At 40.5% G+C, this 14628-nt stretch overlaps 1 protein-coding gene across 1 annotated transcript in view; it reads left to right on the top strand.

Moving 5' to 3' along the window:
• Positions 1 to 6629: 6629 nt before the first annotated feature.
• The window catches only part of YIPF4 (Yip1 domain family member 4), a 32273-nt gene continuing 24274 nt past the window's right edge, over positions 6630 to 14628 (top strand). Inside the window, exon 1 of the mRNA XM_022574125.3 lies at positions 6630 to 6929. Within this exon, the coding sequence (XP_022429833.1) occupies positions 6851 to 6929 (79 nt within the window). The 5' untranslated portion in view covers positions 6630 to 6850. The remainder of the gene's footprint in view (positions 6930 to 14628) is intronic.

The following is a 14628-nucleotide window of genomic DNA, read 5'->3' as shown; positions in this document are numbered from 1 at the left end:
ACTGACAAGTTCTTCTTTTCTTTTTTTTTTTTCAAAGCATAGTAAGAATGGTTTGGACACAGTTCAAACTGTTCAAAGGGGATCAAAAAGGGAAGATGAGTGTAAGTACAAGTAGCTGGGGAAAGAAGTGAAACGAGCTTAAAGATGCAAAAGCTGGAAATTCACAACAAGAAAGGAATTACTCATTTGTTCCCTGTTTATTCACAACATATGAATCCTACTGCTGTTAGTTTGTTATTCTATAGCTTAAAATGAAAACAAAGTGTTTTGAACACTTAGTGTGCGTTAATTTTTGTCATTAACTGAGAGAGAAAGAGAAAGAAATGAAATAAGCTGGTTTGGTTAGTTAAAGTTTATTGCAAAGCAGCCAGTCATGCTTATCATCTGTACCTCGGGTCCCAGGAGACTTCTAGCAAATGCATACTCTTAGTCACCAGGGTCCTCGGCAAGGTGAGCACAGAACAAATGGACCACCACTATCAGCCCACCCAACTGATAGTGCTCAGGGCATCCTCCAACTATGAAGAGCCACAGGCTCCCACATGCACACACACATTCAGAGCTTGTGGTCACAAACTCCAGGAAGCCAGTTCACACTCGGCTCCCAGAATGGAGAAATCTCCCAGGACTTCTCCTGAGAATGACATTCTTGCATACATTTTCCCCATCTTTGCACAATCACGAAATTTTTATGTTACAAAACTTCTTATTTCAAAAAGAGCATTCCGACATTAACTTACCTGACATAGAGGGATACCTAAGTTTTACCCTAAATAAATTTCTACATTCTGGGTTTTCTATGGGAGTAACAACAGTGTTTCCCAACTTGTGAGGTGGGCGTCTCTGAAGTGAGATCAAGGGCTGTGCCATCAGCTGGATTTCTGAAATTTTAGTGAAACCTATATGTAAATGTGTGTTCACAAAGAAAAAACTGTAAAGATAGGCACCAACAATATAAATACTACTTATCTTTGGGGAGTAATTTCAAATTTTTTTCTTTTGTTTATCCATATATTCTGATTTTCTATAACGAACACCTATTACTTTTGTAGTAACAAATGATGTAAAACAGGATAGAAAGGGGAAGTGTAGAAATGTGGTTGTAGTTTCCACCCAAATATATCAAGTCTTAATCCCTGGAAACTGTAAATGTTGTATCTTTATAGACGTGATTAAACTAAGGGTCTTGAGATGGGGAGATAATCCTGGATTATCTGGGTAAGCACTAAATGCAGTCAAAAGTGTCCACATAAAAGAGAGGCAGAAGGAGATTTGAAAGAGATAGAAAAGGAGAAGACAATGTGACCATGGAGGCAGAGATTGGAGTGGCTGTGAGTCAAGGAACAGGGGCAAGCCACCTGAAGCTAGAAGAGGCAAAGGATGGATTCTCCTCTTGAGCCTCCAGAGGGAGCATGGTCCTGCTTACAACTTGATTTCAGCCCAGTGATGCTGATTTTGGACATCTGGCCTCCAGAGTGTGAGAGAATAAATTTCTGTTGTTTTAAGCCATCCAGTGTATGGTATTTTGTTACAGCAGCCACAGGAGACTAATGCTGTAGAATATCATGGTAAAAGGAGCAAAATTATATCCACATTCATTCATGCACATCCTCCATGTGGCCCCATCACTTTCCTTTGCAAATGGATTTGCAGTCAGTTGTTTTCAATGAATTTAGAATGGATAACGTACTAGAAATCTTGGCATCTTGAAGAAGTTCCAAGAGCTATGTCCCTTGCCTTTTGCTTTTCCTCCTAGTCTCTTCCCACCCTTTACTCTCCTGGGAGTGTGGCAAAGTGGAAATGCCTAGGGCTCTGGAGCCAAAAGACCTGAGTTCAAGTGTGGGTTTCAAGTGTGGGTTTCATCTTGTTTCTAAAACAAGTCACTTAAGCTTCTTAGCAGTAAAGTGGTGGCTTAAGCCTATTAGCAGTAAAACAATCCCCAGCTTGCTCCAGGATTGTTTGAACATCATCTGAGCTACTGTATCTGAAAGTACCACCTGAGTGCTATTTGGTGACTTTAAACATTTATAGATACTCATGCTTTTCACTCTCAATTTAATGGGGAGGGAGGGGAAAAGTCACAATACTTTTCTCCCTGGGGGCCTGTAACTCCTAACTCTAATAATTGTTCTAGAATTTTGCTAGTCTTCTGCCCAAAAAGTCAGTGGCAGGGGAAGCTATTGGGCCAATTCATTTTTGGCAACTTCCTAGTATGCCTTAATAAAGGAGGGCCAAACCTTCTTGAGGTTAAAAAATAAAATATATTTTTAAAAACTCTATATAATTCCCCATCCTCACTCCTTACAATTGGCCTGTCTAATAATTCAGATACACTAATATAAGAGAGGCTTTAGTAAGAGAAACTGAATGTGGGAGGACAGATTGTTGATTTTCAAGGTGCCTGAAATCCTATCCTAAAATTAACATTTGAAATAGCTGGAGATATTTGTCAAGAAGAAAAAAAACTTTAAGGAGTTTTGATAGCTGTGTTCAGATGTCTGCAGGGGCGTGGCATAGGGAAGAAGGAGCAGGTTTCAGATGCTTATGACAAATAAATGTTATTTACAAGGAATCAATATTTCATTCAAAATGCCAAAGACTCCCAAAGATAAAATGCACTGCTTTAGGGTAACTGGTCATGCTTTTTGCTCTCCTTGAATTTTAAAACACCCTTCCAATAATTGGGGAATTTCCCAAATTATGAAACCCACATTCCCAAAGCAAAAGCCAAAAACCCTTTTTCACAGCGTCCCTTGAAGTTAGTGCATACTTACCCCCAGGGTTCGGCCAATTGGAAACCAATATGAGACTGCACTTGGAGCCAACATGGTGCCAATGTGAAAGCCATCCTGGTGAAATAGCGAAGAGATATCCAGCTTGTGGAAGCGGTAGCACAGTTGCTCCAGCTCTGGTGTCCTGCAGAGCCTGTGTCCAATGGCAGAGACAGTAGGGTTGCCAAGTGAGCGATCCAGCCCTGAAATCACCTGCTCTTGCTTGCACAGCCTCCCAATCCTGGTTCTCTGGACCCTCCTGAAGATTCTGTGAGTTACCTGACATCCTCGATAAAGTTCTTTTCTGCTTAAACCCACTGAAATGGGCTCTGTTGTACCTTTTCACATTGACTATTGTCTTAGCAGCTAACTGGCATGAATTCTTTAGGAGGTTAGTATTTGCTTTATGTGGGAAGTTGAATTAGTTCTGATCTCTATCAAATTTAAGATTCTCTGAATAAGAGTGGTAAGGGGCTGACAAGTAGGAATCTGGGTAAGTAAATTTGATTAGTGTCCTATAAAAAATTTGTGATTACTTCTCCACCACAGGTGATTTAAAAATTTAAGCAAGAGTATACAGAAGACAGTTAGGCCAAGGTTTAACTAATATTCCACCATTAGTCATATAATAATTCCTTTAGGTAAAGCACAAACCAATCAGTCCATTTTTACAATGGAAATATTTTGGAGTGAGTCTATGATGATTCTACTGCCTTTGATTTCGTGTATGAATTTCACAGTTATAAACTCAGGTGTGAAAAGACGCAAACTTTATTTCTCTATAAATCAAGCTGCTGTCTGATACAACCTCCGTTTAAGTTGATGGGAGAATTCTAATCTACTCATTTTGAGGTTAGTTTCTCCAGTTCAGTGAGCCCTCAGTCTATCCAGATCTATAGTTTAGTCATATTCCAACTTAAAACTCCTGTTGACTTTTTCTTTTCCCTCTCTCCTTCCTAGGATGTAGTCTAAGTTCTGCCTCTAACAGCAATAAGGGGGATCAGAATCCTCTCCTCAGCTCAGTTCCTATGATGGAACTTGTCGCTGGTATACTCATCCTGAGTGTTACACTTGGCTTGGGTGGTGTGTAATTTCTGTTTCCCAGTGTGGATCCCATCTGGTTGCCCGCTGCCAGGAGACTGCTAAGATATGGCTCCTTCCTCCTCTTCCTCCAAGTCAGCAGTTTACATCTCAGCCTTTGAATGCATGTTTTCCACCCCTGCCTTACACACTGTCTGTCTCTCTGCTTCTCCCATCTCCTCACAGAAGATTGGGAATTTCAGACTTCCTGAATACTACAGGAAAGCCTCCGGAAACTAGGGAGTAGGGTCATCCCTCTCCCAACCACGGATGCTCTAGATATCTGGGTCAATGGACTCAGGACTATTGACTGAGAAAGGTCTTGAGAGAAAAAATGATCAGGGCTTGCTGGTTAGTATCTAAAATAATTCATCCACCACATTTTATTGAGGATGGTCCTGGATTAAGCTATTTATGTTTGAAAAGTGAACATACCATTTTCTAGTTTTTAAAAAGCTGATTCTGCAAAAGCATTTTTGTATGTAATTAATGAGATAATTACCTCTTGACTCAATGAAGAAAATACAGCAAGCGCTGAATGGGATATATTTCTATACCATTTGAAACTAATTAAACTGCTTTTAACTTTATAAAATATTTTAATTAAAAAAGTAATACATATTAATTTCAGAAAATTTGGAAAACATAGAAAAGCTTAATATAGAAAAGCACAGAAGCCACCCACGATAATAATCACTTGTGACACTTTGAGATGTTATACTTTCAGTTATATTTTTTATATTTCTGTATCTATATAATATTGGGAGCATATGCAAATTGAGATCACGAGCAGATCAAAGTGAAAGTGAAAAAACAGATTTTTTTCACTTCATAAAGAATTTTGAGATTGTTTTCCCCCATATCATGAAATAACTCTAAAAGATGATTCTCAGTGTATCATTTCATTAAATGGCTATCCCAAAATTTATTTACTCATTCTCATGGACATTTAAATTGTATTCAGTTTTGGACTTCCCTGGTGGCGCAGTGGTTAAGAATCCGCCTGCCAATGCAGGTTCGAGCCCTGGTCCAGGAAGATCCCACATGCTGCAGAGCAACTAAGCCCGTGCGCCACAGTTACTGAAGCGCAGGCGCCTAGAGCCCGTGCTCTGCAACAAGGGAAGCCACCCCAATGAGAAGCCTGCACACCGCAACAAAGAGTAGCCCCCACTCGCCGCAACTAGAGAAAGCCCACACGCAGCAACGAAGACCCAACGCAGCCAAAAATAAATAAATTTATGTAAAAAAAAATAATACCAGTCTCTGCTTCCCAAACCAAAACATCCACTACTGTGGACAGTTTAAGTAATTATTGTAACAAGAATATCTGTCACTCCTTTGCTCTAATTCCTTTAATGGTTCCCCCAACACTTCCATAAAAATATTTTTTAATCCTTCGAATAGCATGCAAGATTGTTCATGATTTCTTCTTTACCTATTCATGCAGTCTCATCTGTAGCCATTCTCTCCCACGTAAACTAAGGTCCAAGTAAACTAAATGACTTCCAGTTTCCCAAGTCCATTAAATGATCTTTGGAATTTTATGACCCAGGCTGTCAGCCCCCCACACCTCTTTGGCTGAAAATTTTTACTCATCTTTTAAGTACCAAGTTAACTGTTACCTCCTGTGAGAATTTTTTCAATATTCCCTTTTACACATTAATGGCCATGCCTTCCCATTGCTCTACCGCTGATCTATCATTTATTTCCCCAAGGCTGTCCTCATAATATACCCTCAAACTCTCCCTCTCCAAATTGGAAGTCACATTAATGTAGCTTGGATATTAAAATTAAGTATATCTATTTAAAAACTTCAAAAATTAGATGGATTTGTAAGTGTATCAGCAGACAGGACCTTGTAGTGAAAACAGCATTGGGGACTTCCCTGGTGACGCAGTGGTTAAGAATTCTCCTGCCAATGCAGGGGACACGGGTTCGAACCCTGGTCCAGGAAGATCCCACATGCCGCGGAGAAACGAAGCCCGGAGCCACAACTACTGAGCCCATGTGCCGCAACTACTGAGGCTGCGTGCCTAGAGCCCGTGCTCCGCAACAAGAGAAGCCACCCAATGAGAAGTCCCCGCACCACAACGAAGAGCAGTCCCGGCTCGCTGCAACTAGAGAAAGCCCGCACTCAGCAACGAAGACCAAACACAGACATAAATAAATAAATAAGTTTATAAAAAGAAAGAAAGAAAGAAAAGGGCATTGGACTAGAATTCAGAAGATTTAGGTACTTCTGTTCCTTCTTCACCTTTTCTGGCCTCAATTACCTCCCTCATAAAGGAATGTGGCTTGACTACAGCCCTAGTCTTTGGGTGGCAATTTACAGTTTATCTTCTTTTTTATTAGTCCAATCCAGCCCCCTTCATTTCCCAGATGAGGAAACTGAGTCCCCGAGATGATATATAATTTAAGCCAAGATACTATACAATTAATGACTAAGGTAAACGGAATCTTGGGATCTTGGACCGGTGCGGACCAATGCTGACCTCTAAAAACATTCCCGGTTCTAAAATTCTTTAACCCGCCCAGTTAACAAAAGCAGAGGAAATAAAGAAAAGCCAGAAGAGAATAGACTTAACGGAAACAAAAACCAGCGGGAAGCTCGAGCTTTCCACGAATTACAAGTGAACTTCCTGTCCTGGGTAAACTTCCGGAATCAACAACAGGGAGAGCCAATCAGAACCTTCCTCCGGGAGCCAATGGGCGAGCACATTACAAAGAGCCAATCGCAGCGACGCTGTCACTGTTATGGTCCTGTCAGGGCACCGGCGTTGTGGTTTCTGGGCGGCAGCCACCGAGAGGACTTTGGTGGGGGACCCTCAGGGGCAGCCCCCAGGCCAGCTGCGCTCGTCTCCGGCCTCGTTCCCAGCCTACATTATCTCGGCTCGCGGATCGCGCCGTCGGGCGCGCGTGCTGGTCGGCGCCGCGGCCGCCTTGGGGCCTGGGCCCAGCCACAGCCTCCTCCTCCGCCGCGGGCTCGGTGGGGCCGCGAGATGCAGCCGCCGGGCCCTCCCCCTGCGTATTCCCCCACTAACGGGGACTTCACCTTTGTCTCCTCAGCAGACGCGGAAGGTGAGACTGAGCCCCGGGAGGGTACGTCGACCTGGGGGACGCCGGGCGGACGCGGCAGTGTCTTTCTGGGGCCGAGGCGGTTGTGGCCTGGTGGGGACGGGCAAGAAGCTGACCCATGGGGGACTCGAGCCCTTTGCTCCCGCCGGGCCTTCCGAGAGGCCCGAGTGGCCGAGGGTGAGGTGTGGGGAACTTTCCAAGTGACTCGGTCAGTTTCTGGTTTTCGCTACACCGTCTGGTGGCAGGTTTTTCTGGCGAACTTACCCACCTCGAGGGCACCCACGGGACCCCAAGATTTTATTTCTAAAGTGACTTGGCATTGCTCAGAAAGGGATGGTTAGATTGGCCGGGCTAGGCGTCAAAGAATGAGAACGAGGAACGAGAGCTTGTTGCTTTGTTATTTATCAGCACATAACTTTTTGCTGAAATTAAATTAGGCGCTGCAAATACTAACTTCCCTCGAGGAGTTTGTGGGTTTTATGGAACCTGGTATCTTGCCAACGTTACAGTTTTCCTCCTATTTTATGGTGTTTGACCTCAATATTCAGAGAAGTAGACCCAGATATGTTTGGGAACACCCAGCTGGATTACAAGAAGTTTCAGTTGCTTTCCAGATTTCCTTATGTACTGTTTTGAGGAACCATTTGTGCTGGAGAGATTTTTCTACAGCACGGGAGAATTTGTTTTCCTCCTTTTCTCTGCACTTTACCAGACTCTTTGTAACTGAAATCTTTCTCTGCTACTTTTGTTAGACTTTGTATACCAGTATACCAGTAATTTTCCAGTGACCAGACTTAAGTGCTGGATATGGAAAAATAAGTTATACTTAACTATAGAAATTTCATTCTAGAGAAGGACCTAGTGTGTTTCCTGAGAAATCGAGTTTTGTAATGCATCAGTTAATATAGCTTGCTTTCCCTTTTTCTGTTTTGCTTTCCTCGTATTGGTTTTTGAATGGCGTTGTTTAAAAACAAAAATAGTACTGTAGTTTTGGTTATATTAAAATGCAAATTACAATTTTTATCATAGAGAACATAGATGATACATTTAAATGTAATATGGAAATTTGGTGAAATATAGCAACCCAAAATATTTTAGTTTGTTTCATCTACATTTGGTAGCCTAGTGCTTGGGGAGGAATAACCAACTGTAGTTTTCCAGACTTTAAGAAAAAATTGTCTGTATACACAAAAAATTGAGTATCACAACCTGATGTTTGTTCAGACTTATATATCTGTGTTTATAGTTCTAATACCCCCACTTCCTCCAGGAATTACCTTTCTTAAATATGCCTAAGAAATCTGACAATAATATAACAAGCTAATCCATTGACTCCATATATTAAACCAAGAAACCTGGAATAAGTAAAATCCATAACATTTATTCAGACTTCTCCGTATAGCCTCCAAGATTGTATAGACTCCCTGTATATCCAGGGATATACAGACAAGGATAGATATTTGTATAATAATACCCTCAAGATTATAACATTATACAGTTTAAATTTACAGTATTTTAAGCAAACAGCTTGTTTGATCTTTCTAAGAATCCTGCTGAGCTTTATTATTCCTGTGTGTTTTTTTTTAACATCTTTATTGGGGTATAATTGCTTTACAATGGTGTGTTAGTTTCTGCTTTATAGCAAAGTGAATCAGTTATACATATACATATGTTCCCGTATCTCTTCCCTCTTGCGTCTCCCTCCCTTCCACCCTCCCTATCCCACCCCTCCAGGCAGTCACAAAGCACGGAGCTGATATCCCTGTGCTATGTGGCTGCTTCCCACTAGCTATCTACCTTACGTTTGGTAGTGTATATATGTCCATGCCTCTCTCTTGCTTTGTCACAGCTCACCCTTCCCCCTCCCCATATCCTCAAGTCCGTTCTCCAGTAGGTCTGTGTCTTTATTCCTGTCTTACCCCTAGGTTGTTCATGACATTTTTTTTCTTAAATTCCATATATATGTGTTAGCATATGGTATTTGTCTTTCTCTTTCTGACTTACTTCACTCTGTATGACAGACTCTACGTCTAGTGAACCTGAGGCTTAGAGAAGTTCAGTAACCTCCACATGAAGGATCTGGAATTAAGAGCTAGCGTTCTGTTTCCTAAGATTTCTTTATACTAAACCATGATGCGTCTTACATATATTTTTGTAAACTGAAGTATAGAGTCCTGGATTTGCATCCTGTCTTTACCAATTACTATCTTTGTGATGTTGGGCAAGTTACTTAATCTCTCTTAACCTCAGTTTTCGTATACATAAAATGAGAATAATAATACCCAGGTGCTCAAACATTTTGCAAATGGAAAGCGCTTAGTACACCTAGAAGAGTTAAGTGCTCAGTATTTGTTAGCAGTGTTGCTACTGCTTTGGGTTTCATTATTAATTGGTGCCACGGTTATTTTTTTACTGTTCTCTAACATAAACATTTGACTCTGCAACACCAAGTTTCTTCTCTAGTTCCTAAGCGTGTCACGTAAATTCTTGCTTTTCCCCTCTTATGGTGTTTATCTAACCATGGATGTTTTTAGCTTGTAGAGGTTTTATTGTATACCTTGCTTCTAGATTCTGTCCAAGTCTCTTTCTCAGTGATACTTATCGTTACTAATTTGTACATGTCCTTTGTTTTAAAATGTGCCTTGGTGTTTGTCTCCATACCTATGTGTATCAAGGTCCTCATGCTTAGAATGCTTTTCTCCTTCTTACCCCAAGATGAAACTTTTTTTTTTTTTTTTTTTTTGCGGTATGCGGGCCTCTCACTGTTGTGGCCCTCTCCCGTTGCGGAGCACAGGCTCTGGACGCGCAGGCTCAGCGGCCATGGCTCACGGGCCCAGCTGCTCCGCGGCATGTGGGATCCTCCCGGACCGGGGCATGAACCCGTGTCCCCTGCATTGGCAGGCGGACTCTCAACCACTGTGCCACCAGGGAAGCCCCCAAGATGAAACTTAAGGCTGAATTCAAATACTCCTTTTTTGCTGAAACTTTGCTTAACTGTTCCTCAGAAACAGAAATGTCCCTAATCTTTTCTATATCCCAGCACTTAGCACAGAACCCAGAATATTAACATCACAAAGTAATTGTTTGTTGAAGGAATAAATGATTTCTGCTTTCTTTTATCTCCTATGACATTGATACTTGGGACTATAAAACCTAGCACATTTTGGATGGTATAACTAAAAAGTTACTGGTTTAGAGCCAGAAGACTTCAGTTAAAGTTCTGACTCTTACAGAAGCTATGTGATATTGGCCAAATTACATAGCTTCTATAAACTCACATTTTCATCTATAAAATGAAAATCACACTTATAAGAATATTGTGAAAATTACTTAAGGTAATGTGTATAAAAGCAAGGTCCATAAGTACAAGTTAAAAGAACGTAGACTAAAAAAAAAAAAGAACGTAGACGATGTGAATAAGCTAGTAAATTAATAACTAAATGAATAATGAAATCCAGACTTTATATTCAGTTCTGTGGTGTAAAACTACATCCAAAAGCAGTAATGAAATGCATGTGTATAAATGCAAGAATGTACCACCGCAATGAGAAGCCCACGCACCACAACGAATAGTAGTCCCTACTTACCACAACTAGAGAAAGCCCGCACATAGAAATGAAGACCAAACGCAGCCAAAAAAAAAAAAAAAAGTAATGATACCATTAAGTATAATATAGAAGTCTTTAAGACAGTACTTTGACTTTATTTTGTATCACACAAATAAGTAGTTCCTTGCCTGCTTTATTTCCACAGACCAGCAGCATTGGGCATTACTGGGCTCTAGTAATGCAGAATCTGCCTTAATCATAATTTACATTTTGACAAGATCATCCTTAAGTGATTCATAAGCACATTAAAGCTTGAGAGGCACTGATTTAGAATATTATGAAAGATCAACAAAAAGAGGAGGAAATTTTTTATAGCTAGAAGATCAGGGACAGTTTAATATTGGTCATATTTTGCCAAAATTTGAAAGATAGGTAATGTTTTGTATATGTAGGATGGAGTATGTCCATATGCAAGGGGCTGTATATGAGGAAGTCCCTAACCAAGAAATGGCTTAATAAGAATGGAATTTTAAAAAATTCATCATACATAATAAATGCTATAAAAAGGAGGTTCAGGAACTTCCCCAGTGGCTCAGTGGTTAAGAATCCGCCTGCCAACGCAGGGGACATGGGTTTGAGCCCTGGTCCGGGAAGATCCCACAAGCTGTGGAGCAACTAAGCTCGTGTGCCACAGCTACTGAGCCTGCTCTCTAGAGCCCATGAGCCACAACTGCTGAGCCCACGTGCCACAACTACTGAAGCCCACGCACCTAGAGCCCGTGCTCCGCAACAAGAGAAGCCACTGCAATGAGAGGCCCGTGCACCACAGTGAAGAGTAGCCCCCGCTTGCCACAACTAGAGAAAGCCCGCGTACAGCAACGAAGACCCAGTGCAGCCAAAAATAAATAAATTAATTAATTAATTGAAAAAAAAGGTTCAAAGGTGGAAGTGGTTAACTGCAGGAAGGGATCAAGGAAGTCTTCAGAGACAGATGAGGTACATTTTGAAGGAAAAGGAGTTCTTCAGGTTGAAAAAAGGGAAGAGCATTCACTTATAAATTATGCAAATGCAATAATTGGTCGAAGCGGTCCCTGTATTTTATACTTCTCAATCTTCACAGACCTAAAACAATGCTGATTTAGACCATGAGCCCCTTGGGGTTAGAAGCTGTGTTTTACTGTCTACCAGTATCATACCCGCTGCCTAGCACAGAGCCTGGTATATAGCAGGAAGTTAATAAATGTTCGATGACTACATGATACTTTTTGATTAAGATAAAGGTGTTGTGCTGCTAGAACTGAAGCCAACACTAATTCAACAGAAGTCCAACAAGTAGTTGGAAAGGGCGTGAACAGAGACAACTAACCAAGAAAGATGATCTAAGCCACCCAATAGCCATTTTCCCGTCCTCATATTTTTCTCCCTCTAAAGATCATTTTATGTATATCAAAACATTCATCTTTCCTCCAAATCTTAAAGAAACCTTTCTTCCTTTCCAAGGATAAGCCTCTACTAGTGCTTTTATTTGCATATCTTCTTGCCTCTTTTGGAACCTTTCTTTGTTTTTCTCTCTAGCATTTTTTATTTCTCCTCTGTTTCTTCCATCACTATCATCACTCACAGGTCCCCTCCTAATTGACAGAATTTTTAATTAAATCTACTACTTCCCTTTTTCCTTACTTTCCCAGCTAAACTATCTCTTATTTCCTGTTTCCTCAGCATCCAGCAATTCCTACCATTCTGCTGGAACTTGACTTGCTTCCTATCATCTACAGAAGGACCTTCAGGAGTGTTTCCCAAAGGGGAAAGGTTCCATGACAAAAATTGGGTAAATAATGTGTTAAGCTAAGTTAAACCAGTTTCCTTAATGCAGAATTCCCAGAGCCTTTAATATGCCGATATTAGTTCTGAAACTCCAAATGGAGGTTGTAGTATGCAGGGTTTTCCAAACTTAGTGAATATCAAAAGCTTTTTGTGGAGGGCATCTCATAGGATCCAGATTCCACAGAACATGCATAAAGAAACACTTACCTATAAAGACAAGTTTAAAAATATTAGGGTGTTTTTGCCTGATATTTATTCTCTTAACACTTTGTCCCCAACCTGTCTTCCACAACCTTTGAACTCTGTGCCTTTTATAAGCCTTGGGCTTCCATGCCTTTGTCTCTGCCCTTTCTTTTCCTTGGAATGATTTCTTTATTATTTTTTTAAATTTTATTTCTTTTTTATTGAAGAATAGTTGATTTATAATGTTGTGCTAGTCTCTGCTGTACAGCCAAGTGACTCAGTTATACACATGTAGACATTCTTCTTTTTAATATTCTTTTCCATTATGGTTTATTACAGGTTATTGAATACAGTTCCCTGTGCTAGTGGGATATTGTTGTTTATCCATACTATATATAATAGTTTACATCTGCTAATCCCAAACTCCCAGTCCTTTTCTCCCTCACCCCTCTCCCCCTTGGCAACCAGTCTGTTCTCTGTGTCTGTGAGTCTGTTTTGTAGATAGGTTCATTTGTGCCATATTTTAGATTCTACATATAAGTGATATCATATGGTATTTGTCTTTCTCTTTCTGACTTACTCCACTTAGTATGATAATCTCTAGTTGTATCCATGTTGCTACAAATGGCATGATTTCATTCTTTTTTATGGCTGAGTAGTATTCCATTGTATATATGTACCTCATCTTCTTTATCCATTCATCTATCCATGGACATTTAGGTTGTTTCCATGTTTTGGCTGTTGTGAATAGTGCTTCTATGAACATAGGGGTGCATGTATCTTTTTTTTTTTTTAAGATTTTTTAATGTGGACTATTTTTAAAGTCTTTATTGAATTTGTTACAATATTGTTTCGATTTTATGTTTTGTTTTTTTGGCCCCAAGGCATGTGGGATCTTAGCTCCTTGACCAGGGATTGAACCTGCACCCTCTGCATTGCAAGGCAAAGTCTTAACCACTGGACTGCCAGGGGAGTCCCAGCATGTATCTTTTTGAATTATAGTTTTGTGCGGATATATACCCAGGAGTGGGATTGCTGGATCATATGGTAATTCTATTTTTAGTTTTCTGAGGAACCTCCACACTGTTCCATAGTGGCTGCACCAACTTACATACCCACCAGCAGTGTAGGAGGGTTCCCTTGTCTCCACACTCTCTCCAGCATTTGTTATTTGTAGACTTTTTAATGATGGCCATTCTGACTGGTGTGAGGTGGTACCTCACTGTAGTTTTGATTTGCATTTCTGTAATAATTAGTGATGTTGAGCATCTTTTCATGTGCCTACTGGCCATCTGTATGTCTTCTTTGGAAAAGTGTCTATTAAGGTCTTCTGCCCATTTTTCAGTTGGGTTGTTTGTTTTTTTGATAGTGAGCCTCATGAGCTGTTTGTATATTTTGGAGATTAAGGCCTTGTTAGTCGCATCATTTGCAGATATTTTCTCCCATCTTTGGAATGATTTCTTACTCCTTCTCTGCTCATCCACTTATCTCTCATGGCCAGATTCCAGTTCTACTTCCACATAGCCTTCCTGACCACCTCTTTGATAGCTTAGGTCTCTTTATTCCTATGGCACCTATGATCTGTTGGCAATAGGCATTGTCGTTTACCTACAGAAGAGTGTGTTTTACAGTACTAGTAGGGTTTTGTATCATATTCAGCACTCCAAAAAGAAACCCTGTACCCATTTTCAGTCACTCTCTATTCCCTCCCTGCCTTCCAGTCCCTGGCAACCACTAATCTACTTTCTGTCTCTATCGATTTGCTTATTCTGGATATTTCATGTAAATGGGGTAATACAATATGTGACCTTCTGTGTCTGGTTTCTTTCACTCAGCGTAATGCTTTCAAGGTTCATTCATGTTACAGCAGGAATCAGTAACTCATTCCTTTTCTGGCTGAATAAAATTCCATTGCTTGGATATACTGTCAGTTGGATTTTGAACTCCTTGAAGTATCTCACTTCTTTATATCACTCTCAGGGCATTATAGAAATAAGTAATCCTTAAATATTTATTGGTGGATTAATTAACCAATGTTGAAAGTGAGAAAGGTACTAAAGTGAAAATGACTTTTTGTGATATAGTTCCTTTTGCCAAAGGCCAGAAACTTGTCTCTAGTCTCTCTCTCACTTTCTCATATTCAGTTG

The sequence above is a fragment of the Delphinapterus leucas genome, chromosome 13 (assembly GCF_059928025.1).
Source record: "Delphinapterus leucas isolate spDelLeu-1000000601 "Yukka" chromosome 13, BTC_Dleu_Yukka2, whole genome shotgun sequence".
NCBI lineage: Eukaryota > Metazoa > Chordata > Mammalia > Artiodactyla > Monodontidae > Delphinapterus > Delphinapterus leucas.
Note: the sequence above shows the minus strand (reverse complement) of the source record. Positions and strands in the feature narration are given on the sequence as shown.